The following is a 24988-nucleotide window of genomic DNA, read 5'->3' on the forward strand; positions in this document are numbered from 1 at the left end:
AAGGCACACCTGTGAAGTGAAAACCATTTCAGGTGACTACCTCATAGAGCTCATTGAGAGAACACCAAGGGTTTACGATGTAAATAGTTATGAAAATAAAGAAAACGCATTGGATGAGAAGGTAGTTACAAACTTTTGGCCTGTACTCACTCTATAATTTTTTTTACATATTTTCAAATCTTTATCATCAAATCCTACGAGCATAATGACCAGCTTTGATCACTTTATCCTGCTAACAATTGTTTCTATATGATGCCTCTGCCTGAAGTTAAGAGGACTAAGTATAAAACACAAAACGTAATTCTCTACATATTTTTGGTCTCAGTGGTCATTTTATCCCTACAAACCTGCTGTGACCCGATCATTTCAAAATAATGCCAAACACTATTAAAACCCACAGAACGTTAATTTACTATCCCAGGAGACAAAGAAAATAATCACATTTGAGAAATGGAACCTCTGATTTTGCTTTAAGAAATTACCTAAACGATTAATCAATTATGAAATTAGTTGTTGACCAATTGCATTAGCTCTAAGGGTGAGAAATGTAAATACAAGTATGCACACAACATCTGGAACATGTCCATTTGATGGAGTAGTTCAGCCATATAAATCTGGTTTGAATTTTTCACTCAATGTGAACATAATCGCTTCAATTAAAAGCTAAAACTAGCTGAAACTTAAGTTGTATATGATACTGTCAGACAGAGTAGAATAAGAGGATTTTAACAACCTTAAAGCTAGTAATGTAAAGGAGCATATTGAAGCTACTTGAGAGGAAATAAAAGTTAATACTATAAGAGTTAAAAGTTAAAATTTCAAATTTTTTTCTTTCAGTACATGCTTATTTAATTAAAATAGGTTTCCATCACAACACTAAATGAATGGATGTGTATTTTGTATATAAACCTCAGCTAAATCAGGACAACATATGGCCAAGTCTGGGGGGGGGGGGGGGGGGGGGGGGGGGTGACGCCCCACATATCTCGATGAATCAGAAAACATGCCTGAGTTCAGGAATGTCTAGAGGAGGGGTTTTCAATGGTCGGGCGGGTGGGGTTGGGGGCTGGGTGGGCGGAGGCGCTTTTTGTAGCCTGTAAAGAAGTGAATGACATCATCGGACAGCACAGAAGAAAACACCCCCTACTCTTCAGAGATCTGAATAGGATGATGTTGAAATAATGGGAGGAAAGGGAAACGAAAGCCGTGAGTGTGTGAAACTGAGATCAGAGAGAGGTTTCATTCAATCCCTCTCCTTTCTTCTCCATTTTTTATTACGTTTGCCCCATTCATACAGTTGTTTTAATCTCCCGAATCCACACTCCAGTCCTCTTTTAATCCTTCGCCCTCTCTCCACTACTTTCCCCTGTGTCTCTTCTATCCTCTTGAGCCCCTATCCCACCCCTCCTCCTGGTTTGTATGTGGACAGGTTAACAATGTCAGACAGGAAACACGGTCATTCTTTGACATCACAGTTTCCTCTTCCTTTTGCCCGTTTCCTCGAGTTACACTTCATTCTGTACTCTACACAGGCTGTCCAACAACCTTTCCGCCTTTTCTTGGTGGCATTATGTCTGTACATGAAGTGATGCAGCGTGATGAGATGAACACTGCAGATGTGACGCCTCAAATTTTGGTATTTCATGACCATCTTTTGTTTAGTTTTGCTGTGAAACAATAGAGGATATGTTTACAGCTTTCAGCATTGAGAAAGAAGGATTTGTTCCCAAAAAAATAAAAATAAATCAATCAATCAATCTTATCTTGCACGCTGGGAACAATTACATTTGAGATCAAGAGTGTGTGCTTGTTGGTCTTCTTCGGTCCAGTTCAAGTCCTACAACTTAGGACAAAAAACTGTTTGGTTGAAGAATAGCATTTCTTCCAGAAGGGTATGTTTAGCCAGTTTTACCATCTGTTATACTTGAATTCCTGGAATATCTGCAACAGAAATTTAGCATTCCAGTTGTTATGCATCATCTTGTCTTTTAGAGTTTAGATATAAAAAGCCCCTCCTAGAGCTTAAAAAAGGCCTTGGAAATAGCCCACATGTACAAGCGAGCGTAACAGTAAAGAGATGAATGAAAAGGATTTATCAGCTTTTTAACTTGTCAGTTTGACACAATCTACAGAGATGTGTGTTTCAAATTAGTATTTCTCTTCAAATGTAGTCTAGATAAAAGCTTATTTTTTAATTTTTATAAAATGAGTAGAAACAGGCTGGTTTGCTGTTGCTTAACCCTAAAAAGTGTCTCATCTCTCTTCTGAATAAAAGAGGGTTTCCACTCTCTAACCAGCTGTATTTCATGAGAACTTGCCCAGAAATGACCTTTCATTTAAGTAATTTAATCTCAACTGAGTGTTTAAATAAAAATGTCACGGTCAGAGGACATAACTCAATAGAGTGAGTAAATTGTTTCAACATCAATTTAACTTGTTTTCAAACCTTTCTAAAAGACAAATGTGGGTAATGTAAAGCAGGGCGTGATAAGGAAGATCGCTACAGTATTGAGTGTCCAGCACTAAGAAGATTACACTTAATTCTTGCATCGGAAACAAGTGAAAAACGTCACCTCGCTGACACATTCTTGGCAGTTTCTAAAAGATGTTATCATTAATTACAAAGTAAAACTGGTGTATTATAGTATTTGGCTACTTGCTGAATTGTATAACGGCCATAACACTACTAAAGAAGAAGGAGTGGTCAGTCACATTCCTGGTGCATTCTCTTAATCCTCCATATGCCTGGGGGAGGTTAGGGGTTGAGGAGGGAGATTAGGTTCCCTGATGCTGGGAAAGATGAGAGAGAAGCGCCTGCGGAGACAAGAGAGTCCTGGGGGGTCTGGGAGCCCTGGTGGGAGTCTACCATGAGTTTGACCTTATTACTGTAATTTTAGGCCCTCTGTACCTGGGACACTCCTTTTTTAATACTCCTAAGACTTTTGAGTTTAGTTTAGTTATCTTAAATTATTTGCTTGCGACAGGGCTGCACTCCCTTCAAAATATATTAGCATGCTGACGTCAGCATTTAGCTCAAAGCACTGCTGTGGCCAAGAGTAGCCTCACTTAGCTGCTAGCTTGTCTTGTTACACCAGAACCAAGCAGTACAATTATGTTTGATGATATGGCTCAGTTCAGAAGCGGTTACAACACTGAGATATATGTTATTACAACGTAACGGTTTAATAAATGAAGGTTCAACAATTGGCTTTAGAACAAAAACACAAGGGAATTAATGGCAACAATCATGACAAACATTTATGTAGTCTGAGGTCGAGGAGAGGTCAATGCTTTGGCGAGTACAGTCAGCTGAGAGATTAGATTTTTTATTAGCTTGCCATTAACTGATTAACTGGTTATTGCTGATGCTGTGTCTGTCAGAACTTACTCAAGCTTCATTTCAATAGCTAAAATGTTGAGGTTGTTTCTGTTACCAGAAACACAGCTGCACATTGTATTTGAGCTGGAAAAAAAGGCTTTCCGTTTCCGCAGTTGACAAATGACAGCTTTCTAATAGAGCTCTCTTATCACCTTTCTTGCCCTGAAGTGTATCATTAAAGCACTTCATAACAAACGCCTGAATAAAACGGTCTGCACTGATGAACACTGAACTACTGACTGGACAATGATGGATCTTAAGGGGATCAGGGCCTTTTTACCACTCCAATCTAAAACTTGTCTCCCAAACACGTTCCTCTGGGATAACTTCCTTTCTCTGCGGGAAAGAAATAATTCTGACGTCCTGCAACAAGTTGATGGAGCAGCATCTGCGCAAATAGAGAACAACCTAGGATAAAATAATGCCTCCCAGTAGTGTGAGTACAGTAGAAAAATCAACGCACAAACATCCAAATAGGAAACACATAGTGAGTATTGTCAGTTGGAATGTAAAAGGGAATATGGGCAAAAATCCAAAAGAAACAATTCAGCGGCTGGTTTGTGTTACGATGAGTGCATAGCCTTATTGGCAGAGATCAGACAGAGCTTAAGTGAAGGGAGAGGTCCCTTTCACAGGCATGATGAACGTTTTGGCAACATGACTATGTCTGTCCCCTAAGCCGAGTTTGAGTGAGTCCATCCTGGAATTAAATCATGGAGACGGACGGACGCACGAACACACACACACACACACACACGGACACAAATATGTTCACCTTGTAAAAGTTAACACCTGTAACCACAAAAGCAATTAAACTGTAGCCAAAACTCTAGTGAATTATTTCTGACAATTCTAGACACACCTGGTATATAAAGTTGGGTTGCAACCATTACATGCTTTTATTATTGACTTCTGTGCTGCACTTACCACGTTTTGTTTAATCTATAACATGTACCTAAAAAGGATTCAATTTCTAAAAAAAAAAATGACAGAAACACTGCATCCATCTGCTCCCTTTAGTAGGATCAGACAAACAACCTTGCGGTATTTGACCTATAAATGATGTCCAGCGTTACTAAAAACACTAACCGTAAGAAACACACAAACGCAGTCAGCATTCTCTCTCCCCCTCAAGCCTTTCAGAAACTTTATCTATCCTCTCTTAGAGCGCGTAAGCCATCTGGGAGGGACCTTCAACGCTCCGGCCAGTGAATTACATCAGCTATGATGTCAGTCTTTGGGCTCCCACTGCGCCTCAGGTGCCACACCCCTGAAACTAGCAACCCAAGCAATATGCAGGCTTCAGTTTGCACGTCTACTTGGACGCAACAAAGCACACAACAAATCTTACTGGTACTAATGAGATTAACATGTGAAAACATCAACATGGTTTCTCTGATTACACCTAATTTACTGCTGCACACAAAAAGACATCTTGTCAGAGAGACTGGTTTTATTCTGACAAAAGCTGAAGTGATTTGTCTCATTTTTATTCAATTTGTAGTAATGATACACTATGTAACCTGACGCAATCAGTGCCTGCATCATTCATGAATGACTGTGTGTTAATGTCTTACTCTCTCTTTATCCCTATCTATTCTTCCTCCTGATGGCTCTCGCTCTTTGCTTGCCCCTCCCTTATCTTTAGCAAAAAAAAAAACCTTTCCCCTCAATACTCTACTTCTATGTAATATTTATTCTGTTTCTTTCTGTCTATTAAGACTGCATTCTTAAGCCTCAGCTCTCCCGCCTGGGCTTTTTCAGCCCAGACTAAGAATTGTTTTTAAACCGTATCTGAGCCAACTCCTCTATGTTTTATGCAAAACTGAGCGTCGACCACGGTTTTGGATTTACAAGGGGGTCAATGACTGATGAAGGCACTGGAAACTAACTCCACACCATCCTCATAGCCTACTTTGATACCATTTATACTATATATCACAATACTTTTGGTAATTTAATTAAAGACTCCATGACAGATGATGATCAAGTAAAATATTTTTGCTGCAACATATATACCTGCACTTTACTTTCCAGACTAATTAACCTCTACAAAATGCCCATCAGTCAGCAAAGAAGTCTGATATTATACACTTTTTAAGTCTTTTAATTCCGGTCTACAAATCAGATATAAAAAATAAGCAGAAAATCAACAGGTATTGCCATTTTTAAGAAAGTGAGTTAGGTTGCTTATGTTGTCTCAAGTTGTTACCATTCTTTAAACAGAATGTGTGGGATGTGCTTGGGGTGTGGGTTCTTAAACTATGAACACTCTAGTATACCTGATAGAGATCATGGTTGTGTATGCCTGAGCTTGCACATATGTGCGCGTGTGTGTTTTTGCTTATGAGTCAGTCTTTTGATCTGCAGTCTGGCTGTTGTTTTCGTTGTTATCAGAGAGATTCCTCTCGTCTTCCTGTCTCCCACAATGCATTGCTGTCTTTATCAGGCGCACGAGAGGTAGAGAAGTGCTGGGATGTACAACCCCTGCACACCTACCACTTTCCTATCTTCTCTCTGTTCCCCCAGTGTGTATCTTTCTTCCTTTCACACCCCTTCTCTCCTCTATCTGTAGCCTTGAAGCTCTTTTGCAACGTCAGATGTTTTCTGTTGTTTGTTTCCGGTGAATGGGCGGGAAAAATATGCATTGCTTCTTGTATTCAATATTTTATTATAATAACCCCCCCACCCATGTTGTCCTCGGGTCAAATTGACCCGTTTTCCTATAGCAATGTTCTTTTTACCTGCCCAATTGTAATTTACCAAAATAACATGATTGATTCCTCACTCTTTGGCAAGTACAAATCTCTACTTTCATTAATTTTGGGGTGTCTTATTCTATTTTATAGCATTTGAAGTGTGTGGTCCCCCCAAAAAAAAAAAAAAAAAAAAAGATTGATGTGGTTTTGAAATATTATTGAGTAAAAGTTGACATATTCCCGTGTGTGATTCTCCATCAACATCCATACCTTTAATTTTAGTCTAAAATTCCTAATTTCTGCTTTTCTAACTCAAACATTAGGTATAATTTCCTCGTTTGACCATAAATTAAAAAAAACTGTAAAAATAAAAGTTAATAGGTTAATGTTACGTAGTGTTGAAAACGTCAAAAAGTGACAAACATAACGGAAAAAAAACCTAAGAAAAAGTTAAAACGTTGATAAAAGCATCAACAAAAGTGTTCATTTTCAATTTTGAAGTGAAGACAAGGGTTACAGACAATAAAACTTGGTTTTGTGTACATGAAAGCAATATATATATATATATATATATATATATATATATTATATATATATTTTTTTTTAATATTTGGTACCCCTTTTTTCTGTTCAATACCTTGCCACTTTACTAATTAACTTACAGTACATGTCTACAGATGCAATGATTTCAACAACCCAATTATTTTGTTAGTCTACCGTACCACATCAACTCATACACTCTGTATCTCTGCTCTGAAGTGGGTATTGTGTAACTCTATAAATGGACAGAATTGCTTCATTAAATAGCTTATTAAATAGCTTATTTGACTAAGTGGTATGTGACATATCTCTGTGTTTTAAGCAGTATTAGATTACCCCTTCCCTTGGGTCCTAACATAATATGAAGTGCGCAGGTTGCTTTGTGCGGGGCCCGGGTCATAGCCTTCTAAATATTAAGGCCCTGGCAGCCCTCCCAGATTGAGGGAGACACGATAGAAATGCCAAAGAAAATAAATAAACACAGCCCTGGAGATAGGAAGGTGCTGCAGGAGATGGACAGGGCAGGTTGGTGCACATGTTAATGGTAGAAATCAATTTTACCTAGTTTTGTACTGGTTAATGATTATCTCAGATTACTGATTTAAATGATTAAATGTTCCTTAAGTTGCCTGCCAACCTAAGCTAAGAACGGTACTCAGCAGCAATTTTGAACAGTGCGCCACACCATGAGTAGCCCTTCCTTTGAGTTGTCCCCACCACTCTCCCCCGTAGGAAAACAATGGCACAGCCAATGCAGAGCGGTTTTACTGCGGATCATGTGTAGGTGGCAATATTTCCACTTTGAGAATTTTTTTTTTGGCAAGTCTATTAAATTAGGCCTACTTCATTAGCTACAGTTGTGATTTAAGCTCAAATTCTTCCTGCATCTATCCTGAAGTGCAGCATAACACTAAAACCAAGTACACATTTCAAAAACAGATGTATATATGCAAGGTAACGTTTACATGCAATGATGGGTTAAGGAATGTGTGAGGGAAACAGGGAGGGGGTGTTGGGTGTGCGGCTCCTGTGTGAAAAGCCCCCCCGCCACAGCTGAAGAGACAGTACAAAATCGTAGACACAAACACAAAACCATTGCTTACCCCAGCCACCACAGGGACATCACTGCCACCACAGGGACACACTGTAAATAAACAGTATTGACGGAACAGATGCACACATATACACGCACCTTCTGCCAGCGTGTTGTCCTCTGAGTGTCCATTCAGACTGGTCATGCTGGAGATTTGGCCATTTTTCTCCAAAGGCTGAAAAAGACAAAGAGAGACTCACACCAATGTTCTCATGAAACACTCAGCAATTAAGGATATTTTATGTTAAAAATGTCAAACCATTTCTTTAAGGCAGACAATTACAGCCTTTACGAAAGCACCAAAGCTACGAAAAAGGACAATCCATCCGACAGCAGCTTGTCACTATTCAGACATCGTATAACAGTTTACACACACACACACACACACTCACTCACTCTCTCTCTCTCTCTCTCTCTTTCTGGTAGTGACCAGCTCCAACTGACAGTCTTACAATAGCAGGCAGGCCAGAGCTTTGTCTGTCCCAGCCAGGCGAGAGGGAACCAGAGCCTCCCCACAGAGCAGCTAATCTAACTAATGGACAACCCAGACTTCATTCCCATCAGCCTAAACTCATCCAGGAAATCCCTGAAAAATGACACCACCAAGAGGACACTCGGTTTGGGACAAGTTGGGAAGGACGTGCTGCGAGATGTGAAACAGAAAGTGACAAACAAAAGTAACAAAGGCACACTCTGTGAGGAGAGCAGATAACAGCCATTAAATGTATAGTAATCCAAAATTTATAATTTTCAAGTATGATCAAGGAAATTCACTGCCATATTATTTTTACCTGTTCGACCAGTGAATTATGGTCAGCCAATCCAATGTTTTGACAGCTGCATCCCATAACCTTTATCAGTCCTTCCTTGGATACGCAGATGTGAAATTTTGTTTGCATTGACTGAAGCAAACAAAATACCAAACTGATCTCCAAAACCAGATGAAATGAGGTGGTTTCGATAATATTGTGGTCATAATTGGTTGTAGATGTAATCAGACAGCTTAACCCTTGTATGGTATTCGGGTCAAATTAACCCCTTTTACAAGAAGAAAAATGGTATACATTGTATACATTTTTTCTACCCGAAAATCAATGGCCTCATCTTATTTTCTGTGATAAACATGTATTCCTGACTCAATTCAGAAACTTATTCTAGATATGACCACTTATGTTTTTTCCATAGTGCATTTTTAACATGAATTGTAATCTTATGACAAAAACACTTCCATTTTAAATTGTGTTCTAGTAGAGAATGATTAAACATATATGTTATCTCAATTGTTTGAAATTGAGATATAGACAATATTTGTTAATAGATTATAAAGTAAAATTTCATTTCAGAATTGTTTTTAAAACCCCAAATAAGTCACGTGTCAATATGACCCAAGGGATACGAGAGGGTGCCCAAAGTGAAGACAACACAAGGGTTAAGAGAATGCAAGATGCAATTTGGCACATGGGATTATTTCCCCTCCCTTTATTTCTGACACATTTTAAGAAAAACAAACACCATACCCATGCGAGAGCCCTGTAGGACTTGCAAATGCTTCTGCAACTTGAAAGTTATTTATGAAACATGACGCTGCCATTATTTGCCAGACAAGATCCATACTGTACATTGGTAGCCTTTACACCCACACATATACTCACTCACACGTAAAAAAAAAATGTATGGGTTCAAATGCTTTCACAGAGCGGATGATGATGCTGTCAGATGATGCTGTCATTGTTGTAATTTAAAGCCATCAGAATCTTTATCAGATTTGATGTTTGAGCTATTAGCTGACCTGCAGCAACCCCGCCCTCTCCTAACCCAACTCATGACTGGAATTCCCAGCATTCCATGACAATAATGCAGCGAGGTGCTGCTGAAAATGCAAAAGCAGGAAAACTTTTTAATGCTACTTCAAATTTTCCTAAACTTTTAACGTTGCACAAATATAAAGAAAAGAAAAAGTACAGTCACAATTTCTTCAAGTCTGCTTTTTTCTGAATGACTGCCTAGTTTAGCAACACGAGGAATCACAGAAAGATTATACCCAAGTGAACATAAGCACACGCAAGCAAACTCACGGTAGGAGATAACAAGTTTAAAATCTCTCTGGTGGGTCATACGTGACAGTTAACCTCACAACCTCTGACCCCTAAGTATTAAACCGAGTCTCGGAGCAGGAGGATGACGCTGTTGGAGAAGAAATGTGTTGCGACTAGGAGAACAGGGAGTAGAAAGATAAAGGCAGAGGAGAAGAGGAATTCAAGGAGGTGAACACAGATATGTAAAGATTTAAAGAGTTAGGAGATGAGAAACAGAGCCAGGATGAGGAGAAAAAAGGCAAAGAATGTAGCCCATTTTAATGGCATATTATGTTCAGTCCACCATCCTTTTGGAGTCTTTAGGTAAGACTTATCGGTTTTGGTTCTTATTGATTTTTTAAGAGGAAGATTCAAAGTAATTTTCATCCAGAATTCACATCATTGCTGGATTTCCTGCAACAGGGAGACTCCATTCTCTGCAGTTCACTGTGAAAAGAAAAGTCCTTAGAAAATGCTTCAGGTATTAGAAAATAAAAATAGAGAGAACATGCAAGTAAGCTTGAGAATAGGAATCAGACTCATTCCAAGCACTTTTGGGAATGAGAAGATTGATAACACTCTTGTGTATGTGTGATACATATATAGATACAGCCAGCAGCCAGTTAGCTTAGCACAGTCACAGCTCCCAGCCAGGAAATAATCTGACCCATAACCACTTGTAAAACTCCAACTTGTCGTTTTTATATTTCAGCCGTTGTACAGACTAAACAAACAACATTTAGGAAGTTTGTTGCTTTTGGAGAGAGCAAGGCTAGTCGTTTCCCCGTTTTCAGTTTTTATGCTAAGATAAGGTAACGTGGTAGTGGCTGTAGCTTATTTACTGTACAGACAAAAGAGAAACACGAAACAGTAAATCAGTCTTTTGGGGACTTGCTTTGAAAACCAGAAGGTTGCTGGATATATGAATCGGTTGTATAGCCTGGCGTCATCATACTCAGATTCTAGTCAGAATAGGAGTCAGATACTGCTCCATTGGGCTGAGATTATGGGGCTTGTTTCAACCGAACCAGGAAAGAAAATGCCTCTGCACTCAATTAGATAGACCTCCAACCAATCAGAGCAACAGAGTATGTGACGTATGTTGAACTTTTGCCAAATCCCGTAGGAAGGATGGCAAAAACATCTTTCCGATCGACAAATACCTTGATTGCGGTTCTCTGTTGCTCTTTTAAAATCAGTGTGCTGTTGATATCTTGCGATGGCAGAATCTACACATCTCATTTCTCCAGCGGCAGCCATCTTTGTTGTGAACAAATTCAACCTAAGCGCTCTTTGGCGACGTGGTTTATTACGTTAACTGTTACGGTATTAATCATCTGTCCATTATCGTATAAAGCCCAACCTAACAATTTGATTGGTCCGTCCAGCTCTGGTTCGAGCATAGTTGCTCTACAACAGATTAAGTCCAGATCGAACTTCCCGACCTCAAATGTTGTGGGCGAGGCTAAGTTCGACTGGCATCCAGGCCATCGGTAATATTCAGGGGAAATGTTTAATCCAATAAAGATACAAGAATGACAAATTTTGCGTGTCCATGTTGAGCCATTTGCTTTGCCCGCCGCTAATTTGTGTCTGGCATCCATTGACTTTGCATGTAATTGCGATGCGTAATTCCCGCAAACACGGGCAGTGTGAACACGGCATAAGAGAGTCAATTTATTTTGGGGTGGGGTGACAGTAGCTCAGTATGTAGGTTGGGTTGGGAACTGGAGGATGACCTACATGGACCAGACTGTGGTGGGGGACTGGTAGCTGGAGAGCTGCCAGATCACCTCCTGGGCACTGCCAAGGTGCTCTTGGGCAAGCCACCGAACCCCCAACAGCTCGGAACGTCTGTCCATCGACAGCTGCAGCCCCCTCACTCTGACAGCTCTCCATTAGTGCATGTATGGTTCTAAGCGTGTGTGTCAGGCCTGTGTGTAATGTGTATACCAACAACAGAGTAAAAACATTGTAATTTACCTTGCGGGACTAAAACAGTATACATTATGATGAATAAACCAGATGTGAAAGGTAACTGCCAATATATATATTTCACCCTGGTCTAACAGGAGGTTTCAGGAGCTTGTGTGACCATCGTGGCTGTCTCCCTCTCTCTCCCCCTTTATGTCTCTTCAGCCCTGCCAGTCCCCAATCTATTATCCCTGACCTATACATTCAGTACATACCAAAGATCAAGGCTTGTCAAGACCCCCAATGAGCACTCTCAACATTTCCACAATCCTTGAACTCTGAGTGAGTACCTGTGATTCTGTGTGTGTTTGTACAGTCCAGAGCAGTTGAAAGTGAAATAAAGAAACACTGAACAAGCAAAACGAGTCCTGGATCATTAAAGAATTACCACAAAGATAGTAAGACTCTGTGGGGGAAAATAAAATTAAAAAATTAAAATAAATTTAAAAAAAAAATTTTAGGAGCCAAATTCACAGAAATCTCTAAAAAATTTGGATGGGGCCAAATCTGACTACGTCAAGTCATATTTACCAGATGTATTACGATATAGAAAGTAAGCATCTCTTTTCCTCTTTCATTCCAGTTGTCTCATCCATTTCTGCTCTATACACATAAAAGGTTTGTGGTTTTATTTATGGTTGCTTTAAGGAAGAGAAGCATCCTATTACAATAAATCTGTCAACTCTTCAATCGCAAACACAGAGACACAAGCTGTACGTGGAAACATACTCAATGTGTCTGTGTCCAAAAGAGAATTTTTTATTAGTTTACCTTTAAATGGATGGTCTTTTGAGTCTGGTGTTTGTCTGAAAGTTAAAAACTGTTCTGCAATTCATGACAAAATACAATTTACCTGTTCAAGATTGGATTACTCAAACTCATTAACAGGATGGTTTTAAAATAATTTTGAAAGTCACAAGAGGAAAAATCAGGGGATAAAGTCATTAACATTCTGGAAACCTTAAATAACATTTCACATTCCAACAGTTTGAGATATTTCACTAGCCATCCTTAGAACCAGACACACCTTGAATATTTAATAACCAGGCCTATGCCTTGAAAGGACTCTGTCTCAGTTATATAAAACACTTACTAACTGTAATGGTAAGGCAGAACTGTAAAAAGATTTAAAAAAAAGACTTGTGTGAGAGAGGAAGAGAGAGTAGAAAGAAAGAAATGCAAGCCAAAAGACCCTAAAGAGTTACACACCTGTTAGCTGCTATTTTAGGCTAATAGATAAAGCCAGGTTGCCCTCCTCTACCTACATCAGTGAATCACTAACCTCTTAACCCAAAGTCTCAATACCTCCCACAATTTGTCTGTTTTTCATCACCCCCCCATCCCTTCATCTGTGCGGCTGCTACACTTGAACAGCAAAGGGAGCCAAACAACAACAACAGCCTGCATGGTCACAGGAAAGACCCCCCAGGACACAATCATAATCAGGCCACACTGGCCAGTGTTTAACCCCAGGGGGCCTGCCTTTCTAACTGGGTTGAAATAACAAATCCACTCCCTTTGCTGACCCTCCTGACATGAATCTCAAAACATCTTGGAGCTCCGATAAACATCTGAGCACCAGAGTAATATGTGAGAAAAGAAAATGACTAGTGAGAGGGTATCTGGAATGCATACAAACGCTATGAACGTGGCTTTAATTAGTGGGACATTAAAACCAGACTGTTGTTCCTAGCTGTATGCCTCAAATTAGTTTGAGATTATTGCCATACTAATGTCTATATGTTCTACGTTTTGGCACAGAAACAACATTCAGGGTCAAATATGTCACTTAAACATGGAGCTTTAGTTTGAAGAACAGTTTCTAAAGTCAGGTCTTTCTGGACAGTTGGTATATGTGGTTGAGAAGCATTGGCAAAAAATTACATGAACTAAAATTCAAAATATAATAAGTAAAGTGAAGAGAACAATAACTTGAGCATAAATAGATTCTGGCACACAATCTCAAGCAATTATTTAAGTCCTATAAAGCTCCTGAAAATGTTGCAACATGATCATGTTATTCTGTTCATGTGCAGAAGAACAACCTTTTTTTATTGTTATACCATAAAATAAATTACTTAACTTATACATTTTTCTTACATTTAAGTCAATGAACTAGCTAACTTAAAGTTTTGTGTTGAAGGTCCGGGGTTGGTTGGATTAATGTTATTACTGAATAGAAAACAGAAACACACTTAAAAAACCTTTACCTAGACTCTAAGCCCTGTTTTTTCCAATCTTTGGTTTGTGTAAAACGTTAAAGTGTGTTACTTCTCGAGTGTCGTATGTACATTTTCATTAGCCTAATGTCCCACTCAGTTTTCCTGTGTAATATAGAACTCATGAAGTATAAGGGATCATTCACCTATTTGGATGATGCTTTGAGGAAACGGACGACATTGGAGTACTTTTGCCTAAGTTTGTCTCCTTGTGTAATAATGCTGTTATGCACAATCAAGTTATAGACGTCATTTTTGTCAGGACAACCTGGGTTATCAGGATGTGTGTGTTGCAGGGATATCACATGAATGTATAAATTGTTATATTACTATAAAGAAAAAAGAAAAGACTAAACAAAATTGGTATCTTACAGAAATGTATTATAATCACACAGAACAATAATTAATACTTTTGAAAATTGTAATCCCAAGTCTTGGCATTCAGGGGAAACAAAAGTACTATATAAAACTAAAAACCCAGAAAAGTCCATTCGCTTTTATCCAAAAAAAGTTAGTTATGTCACCCCTAATGCATTTTCTGGTTGCTACTTGACATCAGTAGGCCAAACCCACTCATTTCATCCTCCAGGGGTCCTTTTGGCCTCTTTGTGTCCTTTTTCCAATACACACACATTGAATAAAAGGCCCACCTCGCAAGAGTTTTCTATTGACTGACTAACCGCCCTTTAAGCTTAAAAAAATAGATGACTAAATAGCCATTTTGTTGTGGATTTATCACTCGGCAATTCAACATGCAAAGTCTCCGAAAAGCCACTGACATTCTAGGGTGGATTACTAAGCTTCTAAAATGGTTATGAAAGCAACCAATTTTAAGAGGACCTCCTTGAAACAGTGAATTTCTCTGCTTCTAAACAAAAAAAGTAAATCTCTACACCGTACTAATCTGGAGATATTAAATATGACAAAACAGTTTTTGCGTCGTTTCGGCATCCCTAAACAAACAACCAAAAGTATTCACAAAAATTTCCACACTTAAAATTCAACAACAAAGCTGGTTATTTTTGGTTGTTGTGGTATGTGGTGCAAAATATGTAAGAAAATACAAACATGGTGCAAACAATCAATAAAATCTTTATAACTTCTATCAATAATTCTCTGTGGGTGTGCCTCTACAAGCTACCCCTTTCACATGTGGTGGTTTGATCCATTCTTAATATAAAACTATTGAATAGTGCAGCTTTCAACACTGGGGCAGATATTTACCTATCGGCCAGACAAGAGGAATTTCAGAGGAAACTTTAGTCATGACTTTTTATCAAAGTGTTTCTTACGTGTGGATGGGTGCCGCTTGATTTTAACACAGTTAAAAAGAGACGCGTGAAGACATCTGTTTTTAGCCAGAATGCAACCAACTCATCAGTGCTGTTAGCCACATCTTACTACTTCTTGACTGCATAGCAGGAACAGTATATTGGCTTTGTCCCTTAATACAATTATCTAGTCTAAAAAATGGGAATGGCTTAAGCAAAAACAGGCACATATTAAGTCATGGTGTCTTGTTGTCTCAGTTAATTATGCAGATTTATAAAAGTCTATTTGCTAGCATTTGTGGAGGAGGTGGTATTTAAAAAAACAGGACATATTATATTGTGTTTCTATTTCATTAAAGCAGTGAGCAGTTTAAAATAATACCTCCATTGGCCTAAAATGAGTAAGTAGTGACCACCTAAATCACTGTGCTGTTTGTTTCTAATTATCCTGAGACAGCAGCAGACATCATAAGACACCACTTACAAAGTCCAAATGCAACAACATTTACAGTAAAGTACGTGGTTTGTGACGAAAGTGATTTCACTTTGTGAGTTGAGTCACAACTCTTCCAATTACAGTTAGAATCAGTTTGTCAGACGATGGGACATGCATTTTTGGATATTTGCCACCTTTAGTTGGAGCCATACATCTTAAAATACTAATTTGCATAAATAAAATCAGGTCCAAATACTCCAACATACAGTAAGTCCTGCACTCAAAATTGTAAAAGTATGGTATTTAAATATACCAAAGTGTACTTGTATCAAAAGTAAAATTTCTCATATTATGCAGCAGAATGGCAATTGTCAGTGTTATAATACACACACACACAGGGCAAGAAGTTAACTTTTGACGACCTACCACAGTGTCACTTTTGTCATATACTGTGTGTGTGTGTGTGTGTGTGTGTGTGTGGTGTGTGTGTGTGTGTGTGTGTTTGTGTGTGTGTGTGTGTGTGTGTTGTTGTGTGTGTTTGTGTGTGTGTGGTGTGTGTGTGTGTGTGTGTGTGTGTGTGTGTTGTGTGTGTGTGTGTTACACACACATACCACACATACCACACACACACACACACAACCGGAGTACCATATTATAGTTATATATAAGCAGCATTTCATGGTTGTGTCTGGTTGAAGTGGAGCTAATGTCAACTATTTATATAATGCTGGGCAGTTTAATTTATAGTATTACATCATATTCTACAGCCTTTAAATACATCATAATCTGCAAAGCAACTATTAACTATAGCTTTCAGACAAATTTTGTGGAGTAAGAAAGATGGGTTTCCTGACGTGTGGTGGAGTAGATGTATAAAGTCGTATGAATGGAAAGGATCAGTTAAGTAACGCAGTTTACTAAAGTACAGTATATAAGTACATAGTTTCCACCATTGTTGTCAAGGGGTTTTATTGTTTTTTAAAAGTGGATTGTGATAGGACTCGTGTTTGGTCATTACAGTAAATCTCAGGTCCCTCAACTATAGAGATTAGAGCAGCTAAACCGTCCTGCATGAGTATAACCAAAAAAAGCAACTGCAGTGAGGCTATGATTCACAGTTTATCCTTCAAATGCTCCGACTCCCACCAGCAGTGTAGAAACACCGGTACACATCATCCACTGTGCTTTGTGAGCAGTTAGTGCTGCATCAGGACCAGAGCTGATGAAAAATGGATGTGCATAAAAGAGTAACGGAAGGCAGTGAGCGCGGTGAACAAGTTCATGAAAGAGGGGATAAACATACCTCTTCAGCCTGAAAACCCAACAATGCAGGGAAAAGATTCTTTAGCTAACAATAGAGAAACTACAGGATGGGTTGTTGGTGGGAATGTTTGTTTTACTGGCAAGTGACCTCGTATGGTCTGGAAAATAATGTTTATTCTCAACATGCTCTCCATTAGCACTTGTAAAATTAAGTGTCTTATGGCCATATACAATGCAAGTGCAATTTAATACACTTCTTCTCAAGTCTTGCTTCTGGCTACATGCAAATCAAGGTAAGCCATACTCCAGTCCAAATGTTGGTGGCCATGCATGGTAATCAGTTTGATAAATGCTTTAAAAAAAAAAAAAAAAAAAAAACAGATGCAGGAAGGGATGTCACACAAAATGGATAAACCTGGTGCATTTCCACTCTTGTTTTCACAGAGTGCAGAGCAAAAAGCTAACAGGTGCAAGGGAAGATAACAGGATGAATCATGGAGCTAAAATTGAAGAGGGAGAAATAAAGTAGAGGCAAGATGGGTGAGAGAATCCATAGAGGCTTGTGATGTAATGGAGGTAAGAGGTTATTTTAAGCACAGTGGAGGTTAAAGCCTAGACTCAAACAGGAAAGACATCCATTTTTAAATTCTGAACATGCAAAATCACAATACTCTTCATTCCTTATCAGTTCCATCTTACAAACATCATTAAAAGGAGTAAATATCTGAAACTCCTAAAATCAGCCAAATATCCACTGTTTAATACACAGGCAATGGGACAGATAGGAGTAGCTTATGTCTAATATTCAGAGCAGTCCCTGTGAGAGAGAAACAGTAATTTCACTGATCAAATGTGGCCCTTACTTATGAAACGTGCGTACGCCCTAAAACAGGTGTAGGACGGGCGTATGCCAATTCCTACGCAAAGCAAGGCATTTATCAATTTGAAAGTAAGCGTAGGCTGCGAAAAAATCTCAAGTCTGGTCTGTACTCGTGTATGTAACTTTGAGTCAGTGTGGACTTGTGGTGCAGCATTTAACGGGAGGAGAAGTCATCAGTTGATCACTTATTGACAATGGCAGATCTGGCTCTTTTAGAAAACCTCTATGAGCAGAGCAACAGTGCACATGTAGCCTACACACAGGGGCCACGGTCAAGCGCTCTATCGGATTGATTAAGGGCAGACCAGCGGGGTGGGCACCAGAAAAATTCTGCAACATTGTTTTATTTTGTGGGGTTCTGCACAACATTGTGCAGGAAAACAGGGTGCCATAAATGTAGCGATGGAGCCAGATGACCTGATGCCCAGAGAGCAGTGTCCAGCACAGGTTGTTACTCCTCACTTTTAAAAAAGTATTAGTATTATGTTTGGCAATGACATTCAATACAGGAAACAGATTTATATTTATTCTTCAGGTTTTCGTTTATCTTTTAAAGTGTTGTTAATGGCCACAAGTGAATGATTTCTTTCTGCCATTAAACAACATATTTCGGCTTGTTTTTCCAGCCCCTCAGCAGAGGGGCTGGAAAAACAAGCCGAAAAGCCGGTCGGGGTGGTGGTCCAGTACGGAGGGCGGAGGACACACGCTCTCCCTCACAGCTTACCGTTGCCTGGCTCTGACTGAGGTCCAGCTACATGTAGGCCTAAGAGATTGCAATATAGGGCTGAATATTACTGTTAGGACTATAGCATACATATGTCAAGGATGTATTAATTAAATTAACTTTGATTGGAGTCTTATTTACTACGGCAACACTGTTGATTACATCAGTTATCTCTTTCCATTTCTACAACCTTCAAAACCAGTTTTTAGGCTGCCAAATATTAAACGTTAGTGCAAATGAACCTGAGATGTCAGGGTATCAATTTCCCAACTCTGAAAAGTGCCGCTTCTTAGCCGGATTACGTCTGGACATTTCTTGAATCCCACGTGAAGCCTGTCATAAGAGGATCTCTGCGCTGGTTTCTGCGTTAGGTTGATAAATGAGGGCCAGTGTGCAGGATAACAATCTGATTATGCAAGGAGACACCCTAACTTAGGATTTGTATCTAAGGGCTTTCCAGCCTGGTTTGCGTTTGCATGACGACACAAAAAACTCCTAAACTGGTGAGGCCATAAAGAAAAGCAGTTTAATAGAGACGCTGATGTGGCAAAGTCTTCCAATCGTAATGATTGATCGGGACGGAGTAGCTGTAACGGTCCCTGTGGGGCCAAGCCCTGCCGTCCAATCCTCACACATTCAATAAGACATCATTACTACAGGACAATGCTTCTCAGGGAGGAGTCCCCTCCTCTCACCTTCTCCATCAATACTAAGGAGGAGCACCGATACTGGATGATCATGTGTGCTTGTGCAGCACAAAAGTGAATCTAACTTCTAAATTAAATAAGTGGCCATTTTCCAATTTGTGTTAACACAATTACGTACAAAGCCTCAGTGTCATGTAATACATAAGAAAAACGTCAATATCAGAAATTAATCTCTCTGGCATCTCTTTCTGTCTTTTTTAATAATATTAAACTAAGAGTCTGTCCAGAAGGAAGGTAATAGGAAATACCGGAAAATAAACTACTTTTGTGTAGCAGCTTTTTTGTTCCGATAATTATCTCACACAACAACACCTCAGATTTATGTTGCTGCCGTGACCCACAGTTTGGGACCCATTGCCCTTAGTCACATGAATTAGAATGTAATATGGTAATTCATCGTCTCACTGCATACATACATACATACATACATACATACTATACTGCCAAGTTATGAGAAAAAAAAGAAGAAAAAAAAAACCTATCCTTGATTTTTTAGACAAAGTTGAAGTTAGAGTTTAAAGAGAATTTGCTCTGTTACATTTGTACAAACAGCAACAACCAGATTTTTTAAAGAAAAATGTCAACATTGTTATATTATAAATGAGTTAATTAAATTTGGCTCTCTCATTACTAATATTTTACAGAATAAAAAAAAAAAAGTACTGCAGTTTAAACAATCTAATTGATAATTAAGCTGGAAAAATGAGATGAAACATTCCACAGACACTGTAAAGTGACAAAAGAAATGTCTTTTGTAACATTATGTAACATTTTGAAGTTGATGCCATTGTGGGATTTGATAATGTTCAATGGATTCATTATTGACTCAAACTATTGGAGTAAAGTCTAATTGGTAGGGGCGGAGAGGGGAGAGGAACAGAAGAGCTCTGGTTTTTCCACATCCTCAAACACACGTCTGTTTTTTACTGGCAATGAATCTGGGAGATGAAAGATAGGAAGCTGGCTGAGGGGCAGTTTAATTAGCAGAAACCTGCTTCCTGTTTGTCCTCGACAAGAAGGGGAAAAAAAAGAATCATAAATCTGATTTCTTAAGACTAAATAAACATCATGGAAAGTTCAATATTCTAGTTATCTACTACGGTTTACAGAGTGGTGGTATGGTGTCTGCCATCAACCATTTAACAGTCTATGTTAAAAGGTGCTCTAAGCAATGTTGGGTAACATTACATGGGTAACATACCTTCTGTGCTTCCACGCAGTAAACTGTCCCATGGCTAAATAATAGTAAATCATTTCCTAATATTGTGTTTTATATTCCTACAACTATCTCTACAGAAGGTTTTAACTGTTTGATACACACCAGTATTTCAGTATTGTGATTTGAGCTAACATATGTGAGTTTAGATCTGGTTCCATATAAACTTTTTATTTGGGCCTATACATATGTAGATACATTGCAAACACTAAAACATTTAGTTGTGTTGCATTTTTATTTTAATCTCCCATACAAGACAGGTCAGGGCAAGTCAATAAGCAACCTTTGTTTTTCCTTTATGTACAATATTTGATCTTATTAGTCATGCTTACACAAAAGGCTTAGCCATTTCTTGCTTGGTATTGAGTATGTAGGTGTAGGTCAATGAAAATTAAGTTTTGAAATGAGAAATAACGGATTTAAACAAAAGAGTTAGCTAAGACTGCAGAGTGGTTATTTTTTTCTGATTTGCAATCATAATTTGGGAATGGGAGTTACTTTATATACCTCCACTTTCAACACACATTGCCCTTAATTTTTAATTTATTTTCACTTAACCTCCGTCATCAGTGTCTATTTTACAACAGGCGGGAGGTACAAAAATCAGCTTATTCATTTGCTTTTTTATCCACCCTTTTTTCCTCTTTCGGGGATCCACACCCAAAACACTGCTACAACTTCTCTCCTGTTGCTTCCTTCCTCTTGTTTTGGGACAGTGCATACAGGAGCCCCGGCCTGGCCCTCTCCCGTTGATAAACACGATAATTAGAGCCACAGCAGTGTCTGATCAGCTGCAGTTCATTACACGGGAACGCACCACACTTAATCAGCACACATTATGTTACATAACTTGATGTCGGATCATTGGAGTCACCTGCCGCTGCAGTTGCAACTGCAGGAGACCCGACATGTGATGCAGGTCTTATGTTTGTTATGGTTTATTTGTGAATTAGTGTGGTTGTGAGTGAAAACACTGGCATTTACTGTAGTTTCATAGAAGTAACAGCGTTTCCACAGGAAGCTCCGGTCTAGCTGGGATGCAAGAAAGGATTAAGAAATTAAGGAAGAACAGGCAGAGACAGACATGAGAGACACATGCACTGTGATCCTGTCTGTCAATCATACACATTCTACATGTTGGTCACTCAAAATTAAAGCCACTGTACCGGTAGGTACATTACTATAGGTACTACTATATTAAGATTTTTAAAGTGGTTTTAAGAGCAACTTAAAACCTGCGGAAAATCTAGATATTGCCATCTTCCGTTTTTTAAATTTATCTCCTTGCTACAGAGTGATGTACAAGTGAAAGATTTGCACAACATCTGCAAGATCTACAACCTGTGATGAACCCAGTATGTCACGTCTGAAAGTGGTTTCTGAGAGAGAAAATGTGTGACATTGTCGGTTTGGGAAATAGAAGGACAGTATAGACAGACAAAAAGAGGTCATGGCAGCATGTATGTTGTAAGTGTGTTTACATACTGATCATTGTAACAATCTAATGAAAAACTGATTATTGAAACCCATTCAAGAATCTTAACACAATTGCAATTGACATGAAATAAGTTTTTTTCCTTATGATTTATCGCCTTGATTTGTATCTATGCAGTAGTACATAATAGCTGGAAGGTGGGGAAAAAACATTTTGGGAATGAAAGCAAAAGGTCTAAAAAAATAAATAAAAAAAATTCAAATATTTAGAGCTAGATAAGTTAAAATAACAGCTTTTGTAGCATTAATACAATGTTTTCTGTACTATAGGTTGCAACAATACAGCCTTCAGGAAAGTAACTATGTAAAAGCCTGCTGGTATTATGACCTTAATGGGTTATTTTGATAACACTTGTTAGGTTGACAGAGACAGGAAGGCAGGTCAGTGGTGGAGGGAGAGATATTGCTAAAATTCCTCTGTAGAGTGAGGAGGATATTTATTGTGTATCAAGCAGAAACGCATTTTGTCAGCGGTAGAAGCGTGGCTCTAAGCACACAAACTGCATCTTGCCCCATCACAGATAGAATCACAAAGAACAATAAACATACTCAAGTCGGAGTAGCAGCTTTATAACACTTCCTATCATATGTTCCAGTGTCAGGGGTAAGATATGAGCGCAAACACTGCCACTGTGATGATGCCAGCGATAACAGCTCAAAGCTTAACAAAACATCCAACCGCCACACACGTCAAGTCAATTCACAAAAAAATGACTATGTGCACGCCGGCATGTACAAACAAGGATGAACAAATGAAACTTTGATTCAAATCTTAACCAAAAGTTAAGCCCTATGTGTTTGCAGTCTGATTATATGTCTCCCTTGGTGTCATTTGACCTTTCAAAAAGAGACAAGCCACAAACTCTGACCTGTTGACCTCCAGCCTTTAAAGAAGTCAATAAATCCAATAGGTCATATGAAGTGTGAATAGAGCAGGTGGCGAAACATACATAGTCATTAGCAGGCACTTTCCAAATATTCATTCACACAATGCTGAGCAAATTTACACCGAGGTAACAGTGCGAGGTCAGCAAGATCCCCCAGATGATGGCAGATGGACCCAAACATCCTGCACAGCCAAGGAAATAAAAAGGGCATGTTAACTCTTACAATAGTTTAGTTGATATATTATTTAAATTTAGCATTCCATAAGTTTATAATCTAATATTCTTCATCATTAATGGTCAGCGCTCAGTGTCCTGCACAGTTATTGGGACTGGTAAACAGGCTCAGGTCAGCGGACTGAAACATTGTGTCAAGGAAAAGGTGTTCATGCATTGGGTCTCCGTTTTAAATATGCTATTCATTATTGGTTTATTGGATCAATGTCTGAGGTTTTACATTTGTATAAGTTTATTGGGACCTTTACAACATATTGATGATATAACACATAATACCAAATTTCTGTTTATTTTCACATATATTACTTCTAACACTTTTTTCTCTCTTTCTGTTTTGATCCTATTTTTTAAGTTTACTTTTCAAATTAAACATTTACCTGGCCTTGCACATCTTCAATGACTTTGATTTGTGTTTTTTAATCTGTCCAAATGTTGCCGTGATTTTTTACCTTGTTTTATACTTAAGATAAATGCAGATAAAAATGTCCATTTAAAATGATTTTAATGAATTATAGGATTACTTTATTTGATTTTGTGAGCAAAATAATGTTAATATTTGTAAAAATGTGTTTGGGGGCCTGTGTGGATGTACATTTCGACTGGGCTGAGCTGCTTCCGTTTTATTACTGCGGGACTGCAGACAGCTCGACCCGTTACTCAGCAGAAAGAGCGGCAGGCGCGCATGGAGACTGTGCGCTGCAGCACGTTGCTGATGCGCAAGTGGGACAATGTAGAGGGAGGGGGTGACGACAGGTTTGTTTGCAAACACACAGGGAAATAGGCCTGCACAAATAACTTAAGTAGCGCTACAGCAGTCCCCAATATGCACAATCAACGCCACTAAATGAACATGCATCGCTCTCTCGGGTTTGCCCACAGCAGGTAGCTCTGGTTAACAGCGATACAAAAGCCTCAGTATCTGCTTACCTTGCTGTCAAGGACGCTGCTCCCCTCCTGGAGCGCGTGCACCTCCGCACTCGGCTCCCCGGCGGAGGCTGAAGTTGAAGCGGAGGCATCCTCCTGGCTCTTCCCGTCCCGCTGCGCTGAGCTCTCTGCTCCCATGGCGAACGATCACAAAAGGTGAACTTCGGTTTCTAAAAAATAACCCTCCAAGATGGCACGACTGGGTTACTGCAAGCGAGTGTCCAAATTACGAGCTCTGCATGCAGCTCCGCCCCGGGATCGCCTGGAGTGATGTGGAGACTGAGGACCAGCTAACTTTGACACCCCACCTCCTCCACCTACTTCTGTATCACATGGGGCACGTCTTGCAGCATCAGAGACGGTGCTGATGGAGGACAGGGGGAGAAAAGAGGGCGGCGGTTGCATGAAAGCAATTTTTTTGAGGTGGAAGCATCGTTTATCCATCTTCAGCAGAAATTAGATATATCATGAGGGACTGGTAAATTAAATTAGAGCAGTTTAAATCACTGACACATAGTAAGAAAGCCTGCACGTTTTTGGAGTGATCCACTGCAAACATCAAAACAAAACCTTCAAAAGCCCCAAGGGAGATACAAGGGACTACTTTAAAACCTGATTAAGGGAGAGAAAAAGATCTTATAAGAAATAATTGCATTGTTTGATTATGAGAGAATTACAAGCATTATTGTATGCTCATTTGGTAGCAGGCGGCAGATTAAAGTCACAGTGCACATTTAAGTTTACACTTGTGTGTTTACATGTGACTTTATACTTTCATTTAATATGGCACTGTTTGACTTTATATTCACCACATTTATCTGATGTGTGTATTCTTAGCAGAAAAAAGGTTATTGAGCAAACCACACAAGTTATAAAACGTAATGCCTTGCAATGCATTGTTAGATTCACCTAGGAGTGAGTGGAGTCATCAGACCATCTGCCTTGGAGATTTTACAACATTAGCACACAGGTA

The 24988-nt window shown here is 39.1% G+C and overlaps 1 protein-coding gene and 1 long non-coding RNA gene across 2 annotated transcripts in view; one reads left to right on the forward strand and one right to left on the reverse strand.

The window, feature by feature from the left end:
* akap12b (A kinase (PRKA) anchor protein 12b) overlaps positions 1-24329 on the reverse strand; it is a 38561-nt gene extending 14232 nt beyond the window's left edge. The window contains exons 1-2 of the mRNA XM_032542261.1: positions 24019-24329; positions 7811-7886 (exon numbers count right to left, since the gene is read on the reverse strand). Coding sequence (XP_032398152.1) covers positions 7811-7886; positions 24019-24153 — 211 coding nt within the window. The 5' untranslated portion in view covers positions 24154-24329. The remainder of the gene's footprint in view (positions 1-7810; positions 7887-24018) is intronic.
* LOC116705845 (uncharacterized) lies at positions 11127-24864 on the forward strand. The gene is made up of 3 exons (XR_004336065.1): positions 11127-11255; positions 12048-12052; positions 24853-24864. It is a non-coding gene; the product is annotated as an uncharacterized LOC116705845 (long non-coding RNA).
* Positions 24865-24988: the final 124 nt, after the last annotated feature.

This window comes from Etheostoma spectabile, chromosome 18, assembly GCF_008692095.1.
Source record: "Etheostoma spectabile isolate EspeVRDwgs_2016 chromosome 18, UIUC_Espe_1.0, whole genome shotgun sequence".
NCBI classification, from domain to species: Eukaryota; Metazoa; Chordata; class Actinopteri; order Perciformes; family Percidae; genus Etheostoma; species Etheostoma spectabile.